General features: G+C 53.7%; 1 protein-coding gene across 1 annotated transcript; it reads left to right on the top strand.

Annotated features, from left to right (window-relative positions):
• Positions 1-7609: 7609 nt before the first annotated feature.
• LOC106894438 (apoptosis-inducing factor 3-like) lies at positions 7610-14484 on the top strand. Its single transcript, XM_014953082.1, has 18 exons — positions 7610-7751; positions 7936-8045; positions 8131-8240; positions 8712-8756; positions 8842-8923; positions 9058-9170; positions 9602-9688; positions 10160-10251; positions 10470-10600; positions 11177-11292; positions 11723-11794; positions 12137-12200; positions 12610-12686; positions 12768-12885; positions 13035-13133; positions 13575-13650; positions 14106-14210; positions 14332-14484. Exons 1-18 carry the CDS (start codon positions 7693-7695, stop codon positions 14372-14374), a joined length of 1599 nt encoding a protein of 532 aa, XP_014808568.1. The 5' UTR covers positions 7610-7692; the 3' UTR covers positions 14375-14484.
• The last annotated feature ends 3893 nt before the right edge of the window (positions 14485-18377 follow it).

Raw genomic sequence — 18377 nt, 5'->3', positions numbered from 1 at the left:
CCCCGAGGTTCCTCCTGCACCTCGGTGGCACCAGGTGGGGGAACACCTCACCCGTGAGGTGCTGCAACCGGTGGTCCTTCGCCCCAAAGCATCCCTGACGTGTGATGCCATCGTTGATGCCACCAACTGCGTCACCGCGCTGGAGAGCCGTCCCTCGCACAGACGCACACTCTGCCAGACCCGACTGCACGTCAGGCAAGCAAGAAGGTCCAATCACCCTGCCAAAAAAACCCCACTCTGCCCACAGTACTCTTGTGCTCCATCCACCCGTCCCATACCTGGTCCCCAAGAGGATCTCCCCGATGCCTGGGACACCCCAGCTCTGCTGTCTGGGTTTTGGGGGAATTCAGGATCCCGTACTCACAATTTCTTTAGTTCCATCCTACAACTACGCTGCTTTTCCAGCTCCCTGGAATTTGATCGCTCCCTTGGTGCTTTTTGATGTTCTCCACCAGAAGCGTGGCTGCCACACAGACCTTCTGCAGACGGGATGAGTCACCATGTACACACTGATTAATGTCAAACTCTGCCTCTCCTTTGAGGTATTAATTTTGGATGAAGTTTTCTACTTTCTCTTTGCTGAAACAGAAGCGCGTGGGGAGCCTAAGTCGCTGCCCTGGGCTGGGGTGGTGGACACTAAAACACCAACATGTTATACCCTGATGGAAAGGACACTGAGGAGGGGAGCGATTAAATCAGATCTGAAGGAGAGGGGTGAGATAGTCCCAACCCGTAGGAAAGCATCCGCTCACGCTGCAGAAATTTGCTTAAAAGCCAGACTAGCCAACGTAATTTCATAGTGGTTAAGGGGTGGGGAGATGCTGCCTGAAGTAATCAGCAGACCTGGCTGCTCAAGGGATTAGAAATAATCTCGTGTATTAGGACTTGAAGGATCACACGGGCTAATCTGTTACTGAGAAGGCCAAATGCAAAGACATTTCTGTTCAGCGTAAGATGTGCCTAGGAAAGGGCGACATGCCTTGGAGACGTGCCGGACTCCTCGGGGCACCGAGGAGAAAAATCATTTAACAATTAATTGCAGTATAAACTTGCAGAGAGCTGATTCTTAATGAGGAGTCGTTTGCAGTGTTTTAGCCTCGGAAACCTCAACCTGCCCTTCACCTGCCCGTGGGCCCGGCCGTGCTCATCCCAGGGACTCCCCCCTCCCTTTGTGGTGTTATTCTTCTGAAGAGGAATATTTGGCCGGGCTCGGGTTGAGGATGGGAATAGTTAAAATGTTTCTGGACGCTGGAGAGCTTTTACCTACCACTTCCGCATGGGAGGAATTTAAGCCATGATTAATTGAGCCCCTGACTCAGGAGCTTTGATCCCGCTGCTGGAGCACTAGCAACAGCTACTTACATACTACTTCTTGGATAATTTTAGCCCAGATTTTACTTAATTTTACCAGGGCTTGCCATCGGGCAGTGGTTTCTCGCAAGCCCTGTTTCCAGCCTTTTCTCCTTCTCTTCCTTCCTCTGCAGTGACGGCATTAATTGAGGACAGTTTTGGAGCCGGAGGCTTCCAAGCCCAGCTACAAACAAGTCCCCTGACACCAGAGCAGGCCAAATATTCAGCCACGTCCCGCAGGCTCCGAGGCTTCTCCAGGCTTGTCCCCAGAGAAGCTGCACAGAAGAGCAGGGACAGGAGCTCTGGGGCACAGCTGCCACCAGAGGTCCCTGCATGCCCGCTGGAGAGCTGGGCAGAGCAGCCCGATCTGGTGGGACTCCGCTCACACCTTATTTGGAAATATTGCCTTTTTTCTCACCCCAAATTTCGAGAAGTTTTCCAACAGTCCCCAAACGGCCTCATCCTCTCCAGGGCAGCAGCTCAGCCGGGTGATGGGGCGCTGCCGGTGCCTGCTCCCAGCAGGGCAGGGGGACTCCTTCCAGATGTCAGCAAGGAGGTGCCTAGGTCCATCCCAAAAGGCTGTGGGGACCACAGCTAATCCCATAGCAGGGGCTTTACTGCAGCAGCTGGGGTGTAAATGGAGGGTACAGCAGTTTTTTTCAATAGCTGGACCGTGGCTCCCTCTCACAGGCTGGAGTTTCTCTGCAGCACATCTGGGAGACATAACCCACTTTCCACAATAAAGACCTGGCAGTTCATTGATAATCCCCCATATGAGCTCTGTCGGATAAATTCTGTCCTCCCCCAGATGCTCCCCACCACTCCTGGATGGAGGTTTGGGTGTCCTTTCACAGCTCCCCCCATCCCTTACACAAGGAGAACCCCACTCTGCTCCCAAGCACCCCCCGGGGTTCGCCCACAGCCAACAGATGTGGGAGCTTCTGACATGGCAAAGTCCTTCTGGCAGAAGTCATGCCCATGTTTTTGGAAAGATCTGCCTCTCTCCAGCCAAGGAGGCATAAAGCCCATCTGCTCATCTGATGCCAGACCTGGCTCACACCTCAAATAATTTGGGGAGTCCAAGATCTCAAAACAAATCAAGCAACTTGGCTTCCAAACTTTAACTGGCCATCGTCTCCACCCATCTCAAAAGTGTGTGACCACGCTGGGCCATAGGAAGTCCGATGATATAGGACTGCTTTGCCTTAGATATCTGCATTTTCATTCAGAAACTCTGTAACTCCACACTTATAAAAGGATCTACTGTGCAAAATGCACGCCATCAATGGCAAAGCATGCCCAGACACTGCAGAGGTGGCTGTGAAGAGAGCTGAAATCAAAGCAAACTCAAGTGTCCACCTCTTCCAGCCAGAAACACCTTCCTGATGTGGAAGCTGGATGTTCTCCAGGTGGAACTGGGGATATACTCACTGTAGCCACGAGAGACAGGCACATCAGTCTCTGCCACTGCGATGAGTAGAAGGGTTTCCTCTACCACTGACAGTGCAGAGTGTTTTTACTACCTTTTTTCTCCAACCCTTATCTCCCTTTCACACACACAGCTCCAGGATTTAAAGCAAGAAAGGCCAAAGTGTGCATCACTTAACCACAGAGCTCAGGAGCTGGTCTTGTCTGGCAGAGGAATTCATCATTTGCACTGCAGCCCATCCATTCACCTGCTCAAGCCGTGCTCAGCCTCCCAAGGGGAAGATTCTTCTCTTCCCTCCTCCAGTGTTTTGACCAGCCCTGCAGGTGTTCTGCTCCCCGGGTTGGTCACCCTTCCTGAGATCATTCCTCCAATAATACCATGTCTCCTGGGAGCTTCACAGCGCCAGGATGCTGTGGTGCCAGCCACTGCCCAGCCAGGCACAGCCTTCTGCAGCCTGGCTACAGGGATTCCCCCCTACCCTGAGAGCCAGAGCCACTCAGGTGGAGCCCACAAGATAACCAACCCCATGCAGAGGTTGCTCTGGATGCTCTTGGCCTTCTTCCTTTTTCCCTGGACTAGAAGTCTTTTTTTTTTTTTTCTCAGAATTTGGCACAAGGGATCTGTAGGAGAAACCTGTGACAACAGCACAGCATCCCTAAGGATGCTGCAGGCTCAGCTGTCCCTCAAGGGCTTGGGCTGAATCACCTGCCATGATATGGTTGTGCAAAGGATGTGCTCTCTCCTCACTCTGGTGGCACAGGTATGCTGTGAGATAAAAAAAAATTTCCATTAACAGACTCACTGACTGGCAAAACCCCTGCAAACACAGCAACGTGGGCAGTTCCTTGTATTTCTTCGCTGCTTTCAGTAGCTGACATGCCCCAAATCCGTTCACTTACTGAATTGTTTATCTGCTGCTATTAGTAAGGTTTCAGGTTCCTTCTTCCTTTGTGGTGAACAGTGAAACGTGGGGCCAGGTCTCTGCCCAGCTTGTGTCCCATCTCTCACCCTCACCAGACATGAATGCTTAGGAAGAAAATGTGAAACAGCGCATATAATTATTTTTACTTTGTTAGCAAATTCATTCCCACTAAATATTTCTTTTCCCATCTCTTCTTCCCTTGTGGGATAAACGTTTTTTTTTCCACATTTAGTTCACCATTCTCGAGCTTAAGTATTTTTGGACAGATATCTATGTGCTTTCTGGTTGCATCATGATGTATTTATGACCGCACGCTTTTTTTGCAGTTCGGACAGGTTCAGAATGAGCCCTGCCTGGTGGAAGCACGTCTCAGCCCCTACATCCACTCCGTGCAGCATCACACGTTGCTGAGCCCACTTGATTCCTCCTGCATTATGAATATCACAGGAGCGTCTCCTGCTGCTGCCGGCTCCACAGCTTGGAACAGGTTAGGTTCCCTCCTGAATTCTTTCGTTATTAATATCACAAACCAAGCTGTTCTGAGAGCCGTGTCCCATTAATCATTTTAGCTCTGCTGCAGTTTTCACCTCGCTTCCTCTTCCTGCGCCTGAACAGTCTTCAAAAACATTCGACTCTGTGGTTAACGCTCGGATAAAATTTGGCAGGTCTGCTCGGGCAGGGAAGGACCCTGACCTGAGCAAGCTGGGGGCAAGCAAAGGTGGGACAAGGATACAGCCACTGCTCCACTATGGTGTGAAAAAAAGTGCTACATGAGCTGATGATAGCAAGGACTTGAAGGGAGGAGAGCTACCTTCATTACATCTCTGCCTCTAAACTTGAATTTTCTGGAGTGCTGGCAGCACAGAAGAAACACAGCAAAAATAAAGATATCTAATAAAATATGAGGGCAGCTCAGCAGCCCGTGTGAGTCAGCACCAATGTGGGCGGCAGGTCTGGTCAGAGATTTCCAATGCCTACCTGGGCTCTGTGCACGCTTGAGGGCACCACTTCCTTTCACTCCCTTCCTAAACTTAATCCTTCTATGTGTTACCAGCAAAGGTCTCAACCAATCTGAGTATCTGGCTTACCTAACAGAAGGCCAAAAGTTGCTTACAGACCATCTTCCCAAAAAATTTGCCTCCAACACCAACCAATCTTGCATGTTATAGAATCATAGAATGGTTAGAGTTGGAAGGGACCTTAAACATCATTGAGTTCCAATCCCTCTGCCCTGGGCAGGGACACCTCCCACCAGACCAGGTTGCTCAAAGCCCCATCCAGCCTGGCCTTGAATCTCTCCAGGGATGGGGCAGCCACAGCTTCCCTGAGCAACCTGTTCCAGTGTCTCACCACCCTCACAGCAAAGAATTTCTTTCTGGTATCTAATCTAAATCTCCCCTCTTGCAATTTAAAACCGTTACCCCTTGTCCTGTCACTACACTTCCTGACAGAGTCCCTCCCTCTCCTGTAGGCTCCCTTCAGATATTGGAAGGCTGCTATGAGGTGTCCCCAGAGCCTTCTCTTTTCCAGGTTGAACAACCCCAGCTCTCTCAGCCTGTCTTCATAGGAGACAGACTTCCTAGGTGTTGGCTCTCAGAGATGAAGTAGTGCAGCATCCCTGCAGCTAACCCAAACCTTCCCTCTTACAACCAACGCCCTTTGCAGCTCTATCCTTTGCCATCAGCTTTGCCCTCATCAGAGGTGGAGATTTCGCTTCACCTTTCTCCCTTTGCATTTTATGGAAGCCTTTCCCCTGGTGCTCGGCTGCATCCATTAGCATCCATCCACATCCAGCAGCCAAATTAGCTGCTCGGCCCCACGCAGGATGGGTTTCCACCTGGCTCACCCCAAAGCCTCCCACAGCTGCATGCCTGTGTACCTGCCCACTTTGCCAGCATGCTGAACCTTTCATCCATGAGCAAACAAACGTTTTTCAGCAGTTTCTGCTGAGTCAGAGAATGCCTCCGCGAGGGCTGCTGCTTCTCCACGTGGGAACGCGCTTCTGGGGAATAATTACAAAGAGTTTAAACAGGGACTTTCGGCAGCCAAATTGCTTCACGTTCAGGCGCCTGGCCAGGAAGGCAGAGCCTGAAAGCTGCTCGTTGGCGCTGTGAGAAAATACCCCGCACCTGAGCCCATCATGGGCGTGCATCGCCCGTGGGCTAAGATCAGTCTTTACATGGCAGCACCCCAGCACCCCGGCACTGGAAGATGGGCTTGGTGGGTCTGATGAACGAGCTGCTTCACAAAAAACAGCTGACTTGCAGTTACCGAGCATCCCTGTGCATGCTCTCTTCTCCGGGCCATGCCCACGGAAGGATTTTTATCACCCCGCCACAAACTGGATTTGGGAACATGCTGCGGGGCAGAAAGCTGGTCCCCGGGAAGCTCCCGTTCTGCAAGGGAGACGATGGAAGCACACTGCTGGTAACTTTTCCCCCCCTAGATTCTGAGGCACATTTTAAGGTTGTGAAACATATTGACTGTGAAATAGAGATAAGAGCTGGAGTAGACACAAACAGCGTAGGCGTTACTCCCGTTTTTTTTTTTTTGCAACTCCCACTCTGTTGCAAAAATAGTACCCCAAGGAGCACTCTGCTCTGTGCAGGGACCAAACAACGATGGGACCATGTGCCTGGACACCGGTGGACTGGACCAGAAGTGGGGCTGGGACATAAACCATGTGCGGAGATGCTGCATGCTTCACGTTCCTTAAAATCAATGGAGAGAGATCTCACAAAAAGATCAAATCAAATAATTTTAAATGTTGTAGGGCTATATAAAAAGTAGCGATATCACTCCAAAAGTGCTGCAAAACCACATTGCACTGAGCTAGAGCACTTTCCACCAAGAATAAGGGGCAGTGGGAAGATGCAGCGAGGTGTCACTGCATCCACTCAAGTTTCTGTTCGCATTGCACACGACATACCTGGTCTTTAGACCACACCTGCGCCATAACTCCTACGTGCCCTTAATTCTTTTGCAATTCCAAGCCCCAGCAAAATACTCTTACCTAGGCGCAGACCAGTTGCAGAAATCAGATAAGAGGTGCTGGCTTCCAGGAGATGCGTCTCCTGACGGAGGGGGACGTTGTGCAACTCGGGGAAGAGCATCACCCAGCCGTAGGCTGGCAACAGGGACAGCACTTGTGGCAACAGGCGAGGGTGTCACCTCGGCAGAGGAGAAACCTGCGAACGGCGGTGGTGGTGGTGGCTTTCCGATCCAGGGGACAGGCACCAGAGCCCCCCACGGCAGGACCTGGTGAGTACCCACCAACAGACTGGGAAATGCAGTGGGGATTTGCAGGAGCAAGTCACCACCCTGCACTGAAACCTGCCTCAAATGACCCTCTTCTGCTCCATTTCTTGCCTTTTTTTCCTCCAAAACAGAGAGGGAGATTTCTAACCAGCCTCTCAGCTGACTGCTAAGGCAGGGACAGTGCTAAGGACCAAGGCTTTTGGGTCTTTTCCAGCCCAGGAGGCATTTTGAAGAGGAATTACTGCTTTCATGGGAATTAGTGTGAATGACACCTCTGCACAAACGTTGGAGAAGTTTGGGAGAGGCTGAAGCATCTCTTCAGACCCTGGTTTGGGGGAGCCGCAGGCTACGGCAGCAGTACCTCGCCATAAATAATTGTATCTATTTACAACATGGCTGTCGTAAATCACATTTGCTTGCTCACCTTGCAGTTGAGTTTAATGAGACATGGGGCTGAATGAAAAAATGTGGAAAAAGGCAGAGGACTGGGCTTTGGGCTTGAATACAAAGTTGAAAAAGTGGGGAAATACGTGTTTTCCACAAGTTGTGGGGTTTTTTCCTGCAGACCTGGGAGTTCGGGACCCCTTGAGCACATGTTTTGGGGTGGGATTTTGCAGTGACGGCGCAAGAGTGTGCGGGGACGACCATCTGCAGAGGGGGTGAAAGACAGCGCCTGTAGGTGACAGCATCGGTGGCAAACAACCCCTCCCTCTGCTCGCCCACAGCCACCGGCATGGACTGCGACATCGTCACCGCCGAGGTCTGCAAGGAGGCTGACATTGGAGACGGACAGTGAGTATCTAGTAGGGGGAGGAAGGCCGCTGCCATGAGTCCTGCAAGCAGCATGGGCGGCATCGCCATGGCAACAGCTGCCATGTTGGCGGCCGCCATGTTGTTGGTTGAGGGAGCAGCATGTTTGCTGCGAGGCACCGAGCCTCGGCTCCCTGGGGCACCCACCTCTGCCCCTCTCCCCCAGGCTCTGGGAGGTGATGGTGGCCGGCCACCCGGTGCTGCTGGTGAGGAACAAGAAGGAGTTCAGCGCCCTTGGCAGCAAGTGCCCCCACTATGGTGCCCCGCTCAGCAAAGGTAAGCCTGGTGCTGGGCAGGGGGAGCAGCCACATCAGGGAGGTCAGCTCTCACTGCTCAGTTGTGGGGGGCTTTTCTATTGCAGGGGTCTTGAGAGGGGAGAGGCTGCGCTGTCCCTGGCACGGCGCCTGCTTTAACATCAAAACCGGAGACATCGAGGAATACCCTTCTCTGGACTGCCTTCCCTGCTTTAAGGTGACCTCTTGTCTCTTCCTCCTCCCAGCTTGGGCCACATCCTCCATACCACTTGCATTCACTCACTCCCATAAGCTATGTGTTCTTGACACCAACTGAAAGGATTCTGCCCTGGCCACAACTCCGTGGTCCAGCTCACACAGAGCTACACATGGGATGATTTCTTGGGATCATTTACCTCCCAGTCCTAAAGCTCCTTTCAGTCAAAGGCGATGCCATACATCCTGGTACACATCACAACCAGCACAGCTCTTTCAGAAAGAAAAAAGGATTTGCACCTCTTCCTGAGTGCCCTTGGGGTGAGGAGAAAAGCTCATGAGCTCCTCAGCATCATTTGACATCCAAGACACCTACAAGTCACGCTCAGTGTATCAGAGACAGATGGCCCACTGGACCAAACCCTCCCAGGAAAGCTCCTATCACAGCTTCATGAACGCCCCACCTAAATGCACTCTTCTTTAACCCCTGCAGGTAACGGTGGAAGATGGAAAGGTGTTTGTTACAGCAAAAAAGAAGGTACTGACCTTACCTGCTGTCACTACGCACAAGCAGCACCTTGGGCTAGGCACGATTTCAGCATTTCTCACTTGCTTTCTTCTAGGATCTTGAAAGCAGTGTGAGGATGAAGGACACAAGCAAGCGATGCCTTCTCAACCGGACCACAATGCTGCTTCTTGGAGGAGGTCAGTGAAATGGTCTGTACTGTGCCCTCCCCACAGGTGCTGTGAGCTGGCACTCTCTTCTCCGGGGAGGACTTGCCTTCTTCCTCCTACTCCATGGTGATGTGTAAGAGGGCTGAGATGAGCATCTCTCGTAGGTGTGGCTGCCCTGCTGTGTGCAGAGACACTTCGCCAAGAGGGCTTTACTGGCAGGATCATCATGGCCACTAAAGAGAAACATGTTCCTTATGACAAGGCCAAACTGAGTAAGGTTCGTATGTGAGAAGGGCAGGACTGTGCCTGGGTACCACGTGTGAATTAGGGACATGGCCAACACTCAGGACCGGACTGAGCAACTGAGTGAGCTGCTCTGGCAAAGCATAAGGAGTGTTGAGGCATCCACAAAGAAAAGGGGTATAATTTCCAGCTAACATTTCACTTCTTCCTCCCAGAAAGTCTTTGATTAGAGTCCACCACAAGCTAATGATTTTGTCCCCTTTCACTGAGTTCTTCCCACTAGAGTTTGAGTTGATGGATTTTTCTGATGGGGAACAAGAAGATGATGGGGATGGGGCAGTGTGGGGAGCTGTGATTTACTAAGGCAAAATTCACCTCTTACGCAAACTTACTTCCCAATAAACACTGCAAGAGTATTTCTGTCTGCAAGAAATGCTTTATGTAACATTTCTGTTTTGTTTCCAGGAAATGAACTTGAAACCTGAGGATGTCTACTTGAGGAAGCCTGAATTCCTTGATGCTCAGGGAATAGAGCTCTGGACAGAGAAAGAGGTACAAGAGAAGCTGACCTCAGTCCTCAATGGGTGATCCAGTTCCTGCCATGGGGAGGGGTTGCCCACACCTGCAGGCATAGCACTACATTTATAGAAATTAGGGCTCTGCCTGACTACACACGTTATCTACTGGGACAGCGCTCTAAGGCCAGTGTTGGGGATGTGTGAGTGCTGTGGGTGTAACACTCACCTGCGCTACCCATGGACAGATGTGTCCATTACATGCAAAGAGGGTGGCCCTTGAAGCTAGCCTTCTGCAGACCTCTTAGAGGAACCTAGATTTGGTGCTGTCATACTTAGTGCTCCTAAAGCACCTGTAGGAAGTGAGAGAGGAGACCCCCGCATTTCTTATCTCACCTGAATGTCCAGAAATGGAGCGTGCAGCCACAGGCAAGCAGAACAAATTGATGTGGCAGGACACCAGTGGACTAAAGGGACGTGTCTAATCTTTGCCTCTTTTCTCCTGCAGGCAGTGTCGGTGGATTTCCAGAAGCAGAAGGTCCACTTCATGGACGGGTCCTCACAGAAGTACAATCAGCTTCTCATTGCAACAGGCAGCCAGTGAGTGTGTAAAGCATTTGCCACACACAAAATTTGAGACAGGACAAGAGGGCTTGGAGGTCTTCTAGAGGTATGTGAGAAGGAGGTGATAGGAGATGAGATAACAGGACAGGATAGGATGACACAGCCAAGAGATTGCATGGGTTGGTGCTCGACCCCTCCTCTTCTTTCTGTTTAATTTCTAATCACGAGACTTATCTGGATTCTCTCTCTTCCAGTTCCAGCCCCCTCAAAGTCCCAGGTGCAGACCTGCAGAACGTGTGCATTATCCAAACCCCAGAAGACTCTAGCAAGATCTTAGAGCTGGCAACTGGGAAGAATCTGGTGATCATAGGAGCTTCGTTCATAGGTACCAGGCTGGAGTGGGTATCAAGTCATCAGTGATAGCCTTGAAACCCACTTCTGCTGCATGTGCAGATTAACAAGAGGCCCTCGGGGAAGGGTTGTTCATTCACTGCCTGGCTGGGTTCCTCCCCAGAGCCCTATAGCTGGTGGGGCATGCATTACACAGCACTCACTCACTCTTTCCTCTGATTCCCAGAAACTTTGAGAGCTATAAACAGTTCCTGGACAAGGACAGAGGGAAATGTGCCTTATGAAAAGGTCACTGTCCTTCAGAGGAGCTGGACTCCCCAGAAGCATTGAGAAAGTGAGGGAGTAAGGCGCGGAAACAGAACTATTCTGTGCACAACCAGGAGCTGCTCTTTGCATTTCCTGATATCCAGGTCCATAATGCATGAGAACAAAGAATGGGGAGGGGGGATGACACTAAATACCTGGGCCCAGAGATGCATAGAAGAGCATCTGAGCACTGGCACTACATCAGATTTGTTCTCCTCACCTGGAAGGGGAGAAGGTTTCCAAGGAGGAGGGTGCAGGTTCCTGCTTGCAGCGGGCTTACCTTGGGCATGCCTTTCCCTTGCAGGAATGGAGGTAGCTGCCTTCCTCTCCGACAAGGCCAGTACCGTCTCAGTGGTGGAAAAAAAGGAGTTCCCTTTCCAGAGTACGCTGGGTCCTCAGGTTGGAGGTGTCGCCATGAAGGTTAGGAAAACCTAATTTCTAGGATGGAGAACACGTGCTGTCCAAGCAGCCCTGTGATCTGCAGCAGCCCAGGAGATCCAGCCCCTGCGCTGAGTCATAACCCCGCGTGGCCAGCCACCTTGCTCACGTACAGCTCGCTGGAGGAGCTCTGCACACTTGGCTGGTCCTGACCTCCCTTACACACATGTCACGCTCCCCAGCTCAGCTTCATCCTAGACCCACCTCATGCACCAGTCCTGACCAGGACAGCAGAGGGAAGCTGGGCTTCCCAGCACCCTGCACCAGCCAGGGACACAAATGAGACCTCTCAGCAGGCTGGAGCAGCAGCTGAACTGCCTGCCTGGGTTTTGGCTGGGTACAGCTGTTTTTACAGCAGTGCAGCCTGGAATTTCCTAGTGAATACTCAAACCAGCTTCCTCTTCCTTTTCAGATGCTGCAAAATAAAGGGGTGAAGTTTTACATGAAAACAGAACTCTCTGAGCTGAAAGGAAAGGATGGAAAGGTCAGTCAGGCCATTGTGATCCCTGAACTGCTAATTTTAGGGGAAAAAACCCAAACTGAGGTATAACCCAGTGCCTATGTCTAGGCTTTCCTCTCGCATGTCTAAACCTTCACATTTATTTCCATCGAGCACGACTCTGGGCTCAAAGGGCACCAGTGTGTGTCCGTATCTCAGGGATAATGGCATGATTTTCTCTTACATTCCTGGCAACGCACATTAGCTGGACAAGGTGATCTGAACCTGGGGAAGGAAAAAGACAGCAAAGAATGAGGCAGCAGGGAGGCTGCAGGAATTAGGACAGAGTTTTTAACGCTTTGTTATCGATTCTTGCTTCTTTCCTAGGTCACAGAGGCTGTTCTTGCCACTGGAGAGAAACTGCCTGCAGATGTGGTAGTGGTGGGAATAGGTAAGAGACCCCAGGGAGGGGAGGGAGGTGGCTTTGGGAATGGAGAGAAGAGCCAACAAGCCCAGAGCATCCCAGTGCATTCCTAGAACACCATTCCCTGCAGTCTCTTTCCCACTCTGTTGTAATCCAATCCTATGTCTTGGCCCCAAACACCTGGAGAAAGGAGTTACTTCTGCTCTGGGTATGACTTTGACGCACTTGCTGAGCTCCATAGGTCACTGCCACGTTATCAGAGCATGACTTGTTCTGGGCCCTGGTTTTATTGCCCCTGGATTAGCTCAGCACTGGTCACTGCTGTGAGCTGGCTGAACGGGCACCGCGGGCACGTGCTCGCTGGAGGGCCGAGGTCAAGTTTCCTCCTTGCCTTTTTGGAGCTTTGCTGCATTTGTCCTTGCTCCTCTCCCTGCAGGGGTGTTCCCCAACTCAGCGTTTCTGAAGGGCACCTCCATCGCCAGAGATGACAAAGGTGCCATCTTGGTGGATCTGGTAAGTGCCAGCTGAGTATCCCTGGTCAGTACCCAGTTCCCTCCCTCCCACCGTTGCGCTAATTGCTTATTGTCCCATTAGCACATGCAAACCAACATCCCAAACGTCTTCGCTGCCGGGGATGTGGTCTCCTTTCCTGTAGCGCTGCTCAACGGGGACCGGTCCAGCATCCATCACCAACAGGTGGCCGAGGCCCACGGTGAGAGACAGTGCAGACACCTCATTTTCCAGCTCCCCTAGGAGACAGGCATCGAGGGAATAGGGCAGAAGGGACAGCAGGATAACAAGAGGCAGGGAGCACTTTGAGGAACCACAAGAAATGTATTTCCTCTGCTTGGTTCATCACAGGTCACATTGCTGCCTTAAACATGCTGAAGAAAGAGAAGGCACTGCACACTGTCCCCTTCTACTGGACCACGATGCTTGGGAAAAGCATCCGCTACGCAGGTAGGAAGGGGCAGAGAGATGGGAACGCTGCCCAAACCACTGCCCAGCCCATCTGCTCATCCAACTCTAGGGCTTGTAGACACACCGTGGTTGCAGAGTTTAGCTAAAGCAGCTCAGAATTTGGACTGGCTGCCATGGTGGGTTCCTGAACCCTGTTCCTGAGCTCTGGGCCTGCAGGTTACCCAGAGCTCTCATTCTTTGCTGATCTCCAGTGACTTAGAGGTCACAAAGGAAGAAGAACTTCCCTCTCCAAGTCAAGGAGAGGTTCAGGGTCATGACGTAGTCCTGCAGCTCTGGATCAGTTCTGTTTATCCAGGGTTTCCATACTTTTTCTCTATCTCTGCCCCAGCCAGTCACTGTCCCCTCTGCCCATCACTGGGATGGTGTTGAGGTGGGACGGGTGGCAGCTCCCCGAGCTGGCTGCGATGCTCTCTCTCACAGGCTGTGGGAAGGGATACACAGAGACTGTGGTGAAGGGCAGCCTGGAGCAACAGAAGTTCCTGATCTTTTACATCAGGTGAGTGAATGAGAGGATGGCCTGTGCCCTGACATGGCAGCGCCCTGGGAACAGGGCAAGGTCCTCTCCTCTACAGCCTGCAGAGCTTCACGTCACCTCCCTCAGCTGTGCTCCGCAGGCAGCTGCTGGCCACTGAACCAGCAGTGAGATGGTTTCAGAGAAAACCAAATCAGGGCAGGGAAGGAGAAGAGGACGAGCTTCGACGAAGACACCAGCTGGGCAGGGAGCCTGGGACACATCTCCTCTCTCTCTGCCCCACTGCTCCCAGGCTCGGTGCCCAGCTCCCTGCAGTGCCAGGCAACCTGCTGCAAGTCCCCGTGCACCCTGCAGTACCAGCCACCCTGCCCTGAGCCCTCCAAAATACAACTGGACCCCAGCCAGGGTGCCACGGGGGTGCTGCCGCCCTGGGTTATGTGCGCTGAAGAGATCCACGTTCTTCCTCTTTCCCTTTCCAGGGACGGCTTCGTGACTGCAGCTGCCAGCCTGAACTGTGACCCCATGGTGTCCCTGATTGCAGAAGTTTTATGCTCAGGGAAACAAATCTCTAAAGAAGAAGCAGAGTAAGTGACACCCTGAGCGAGTCGGTGGGCGGCTCTGCTCTGTGTTCCCCGGCAGAGCCCGCTGAGAGACACAAAGTCGAGATGATTTACTGCAAATTCCCAACCTACCTCTCCCTCGCAGGGCCTGCGACATCGGCAATATACCCTCGCTGCTAGAAACCTAAGCTCGGAACATGCCCTGCTGTGAGTGGCACAGAATCAACCAAGTGTTAACAGCTCCACATCCTCCCAGCCTGGCACAAGAGGAAATAAAATCACGATGAGCAAAGCTGAACCCGGCGCCTGCATTTTGTGTTTGCAGACAGCCCTCGGCTGCTCCCTCGCACGCTGGGGCAAAGCGAAGCAGCGCTTTCCCCTCTCTACTCGACGGGGAATCCACTGGGCTGGAAGAGGATGCCCTTGACCTGAAGCTCAGCTGAAGGTCTGAGCGTGCAGAAGCAGCCACATGTTCACAGATCCACCAACCCCTCCAGCTCCTCTCGCTGGCTGCTGGCAGGGAGCTTTCATTCAACACACCGGTCACGCTGACCTTCTGCTTTGCAAAAAAGCACATTTTCCCAGCAAGGGGATCTGTGACCGAGGCAAGCTGCTCTCCCAGCTGGCAACTAGATAGTCTGCGTGCAGGAACTCGCACGAAATACCCTACCCCTAAGGACAGAGAGCTGCCATCTGACCTCTGAGCGAGCAGCACCTGCCGGCATCGCTACAGCCGCCTTGAATATTGCATTAGCTGCCGCAGAGAGCTCTTCCCACCCCTGTCAGCAGCCAGCCTCTGGCAGAGAAATCCCAGCCCCAGTCGGTGTCCCCTCTCCTGCTGTGTCCCTGCACGCTGGATGCTTCGAGGAGGCGGCCAGATGCTGCAGGAAACACAGCCTCCACGCTGGAGGAAAAGAGTTTGCTAGATTTTTGCAAGGCGACAGCGAGCGAGGCCGTGCTTTCTACAGGAAACACTGCACTTACTCACCGGTCACATGGGGTTTTGCAGGAGGAAGGGTAAGCCCCGAGAGCCTGGCAACTTCCCGCAGGGACACTTACTTGGGCAGCCTAAAAACTCTCTGCTTTTACATGAAACGTGGGCTGGGCAGCGCCCGAGCCTTTTTGCTCAGCAGGTGAGATGCTGCAATGCTGCTTTTGTGTTACACACACACACAACCTCGCGCTCTGGCACCTTCTCTCCCACCTGAAATAGGGAGTTTCACATTTCCTGACCCCAGGGGCTCGGCGCTGCTGCTCGGGGCCACTCTCTGCCTTGAAATAGCCCCGTTTCACCAGGAAAAGAGCAGGTTTTCGGCAGAGCAGGTCAGATCTCCGCGACGACAGGAGGAAACAGCAAATCTAAGCATTACCCGTACGCCGAGCCACCCAAGGGTGGGGACGCTGGTGGCCAGAGCACACAGCTCCCCTCCATATCAAGCATCAACGCATGGGAGGGTGAGCAGGGCTCCTCCTTGCCCTCGGGCATCCCTCACACACAACACACCCACGACTTTCTGCCCCCTCGGTGCTCTCCAGGACTTGCTGAGCGCTGAGAAAACACCAGCTGTTTCGTATGGACTTGCAGCAGGGCAGCTGCGGTGGAAGAGCCCGGCTCTGCCTCAAGCTGGAGGCGTTCATCCGTGGTCCTTTCCGCTCAGAGAGCAATCCGAGGCAGTTCAGCAGCTCTGCTCTCTCTGGGTGATGGTGTCCCCGAAGAAATTCAGCTTCTTGTAGCCATCAGCAAGCACACACCAAGCAGAGCAGCTTTATATAAGAAGGATGGACCCTCCTGGACAAGAGATTTGCTCTACTTCTGTCACTTAATGGACACCAGGCCCCTTTCTGCACATCACCGGGTGCCAAAATTTGGTGGCAGCCTTGGGCAGCTGGAGCCTGGACAGGCAGATTTAGTTGAAACTGTGCAGGCTTATTTCAGCACAGGGCCGTTCCTCCCTGCCCGCCCTCGGAGCTGGAACGAGCCATGATCTTCCTGGCAGGCCCCGAGCAGCAGCACCCAGACACTCCTCTGCTTCCCAAGGCCGAGGCAGCTTGGGAACTGGTGGTCCCAGCAGCCCTGTGTCCCATGGGAGAGGCACTTCTTGGGGTACAGGAGCTCCCAGGAGCCCTCACTGGGTCCACACTGAGACATTTCGCCCTGCCCCAAGCCATAGGGGAGATACACAGCTCCCTTCTCGCTCGGTGCAAGGCAGGGAAGTCTCCATCCCTGGAAATCACCTTCCAAGTCCCCTTCAGGGCAGTGTCCTTCTTCTGCCCAAGAGTTAGGCAGAGCCTGGGACCATGGAGGAGCCCGACAAGGTTCATCTCTCAGCTCTGCTGGCTCCAAATACCTGGAATCCTGGTGCTGCCCCAGAGCTGGCCACAGCCAGGGCTGCCTGGCCTTGCAGGACAGTGGTTCCCAGAACAGACGTCTGGATCCGTGCGTGACTCGGCCCTGAGTCACCCGCTCCAAGCAGCCCAGCCCCACCGCACCCAACCAGCACCAGGGCAGCGTGGGTGCGGAGCCAGCCCTCTCCTCGGGCTCCATCCCACCACCCGGCCTCTTGCAGGACTAATCCTTCTCCTGAGCTCAGCAGCAGGTCAGTCCCACAAGCTACACCCAGCCACGGGTCACCTCTTTTGCTCAGGACAAACCCAAGGGGCCACAACCAACCAACCCTCCACCTGCAGACCCCGATGCAGCACCGACCAGGGCCCGAGCTCCGGCTCTACGGCCCTCCCCAGCACCCACCATCCTCCCACCAGGCAGATCTGGGCACCCCACGGGCAACAAACTTCCTAAAACCGAACTGTTGAGCAAAACAGAAAGTTTAATGCCTCTTTCAGTCTTCTCAGCTAAATGCCACCCCACCGGTGGTGGAGGAACCCCGCTGGCAGGGCTGCCCAGCCATCCCCCAGCCAAGGAGGAGTTTGGAGGCGGTGAGGAGACATCTTCATCCCAGTCAGGCTCATCCTCAGTCCTCAAAATCCACGGGACGCTGCAGACTGGCTCCTCTGGGTCGCTCAGGGGCACAGGTCTGGCTGACATCCAAAGGTCCCGGTGATGAGAAGAGAGTGGCTACATTCAACAGTTCTTCAACTGGCAGCTTTAGCTACTAGAGAAGGACATAAAGCTTGCCACTGAAGAACTGGTGCTGGTTAGCCAGGAGCGGGGCGGCGGGGGCAGCACCTGGGGAGGGAACACACACACAAAAACACACACACACATCAGAGCCGGGATGGAACGGCGCCGAGCTCAGCCGTCACCCCAGGTGGCAGAGCTGCTCCTCTCTCCCACCCCAGCACCAAGTCCCGACCCACCACCTCATCTTTCTCCCTCTCTCCCAAAGCTCAGATCCTGCAGGATCACCCTGAGGATCCAGAGATAGCTCCCACCTCGACTCTTCCCATCCCTCCTCTCTCCCAAAACAGCTGGCGCATCGGCTCCGGCACCTGCAGCCGGCCCTTAAACCGCAAGACGACGAGCAGGGAAAATCAAGGCCGTTTTCTTCCGGAAAAATAAGAGATAAAGCAGGCTGCTCCGGCAGGGAGGCCATTGCAGGTAGGGGTTAAGGCATTCCCCCACTCACCTCGGGCATCCGAGCTGGCAGGGTCCCACCTGGCCGGGGGCCAGGAGCCGCCGCCGCCAGGGAAGACACTTTGTCAGGCGGCTGCTGCCAAGCCCCCGCCATGGGGAATTTTAGGGAGCACGGCCTTTTTTTTTTTTTATTTTTTTTTTCCATGTTATTTTGTCACAGAATGAGGACGCCAGCTCCAGGGAGGGCCTGGTGTGGGACCCCACTGCTTCCCCTTCCACATGGAGGGGGAGGAAAAACCCCAACCCACCCCTTTTCTGCACTTCCCAGCATTTTGGCTGCGGGGATTGAGATTTGGGAAACTCCCCCCCAAGTGTCTGGCCCCACTGAGGGGGGAACAGATGGCCCCGGTGTGGGGACAGCCACCCCCGGGAAGTCCCCCCCCACTCCCCCCCAGGCCTGCCACCAAGGCATCTGCCCCACAGCATCGCTCCCACCGGTGTCACCCCAAAGGCACTCGGGATCCCGGCTGTTCCCGGTGGGGCGGGGGGGTTGCGGGGAGGGCTCCCGGTGCGGGGCGGGCGGCGGGGGCTGGCGGGGGGGGCGAGCATTCCTGGCGTGCCGGGGACATCTGGTCCGGATTCCAGAGAGCGGGGCC

Source organism: Calidris pugnax, unplaced genomic scaffold (assembly GCF_001431845.1).
Source record: "Calidris pugnax isolate Ruff unplaced genomic scaffold, ASM143184v1 scaffold133, whole genome shotgun sequence".
NCBI classification, from domain to species: domain Eukaryota; kingdom Metazoa; phylum Chordata; class Aves; order Charadriiformes; family Scolopacidae; genus Calidris; species Calidris pugnax.
This window is presented reverse-complemented; position numbering and strand designations above follow the sequence as displayed.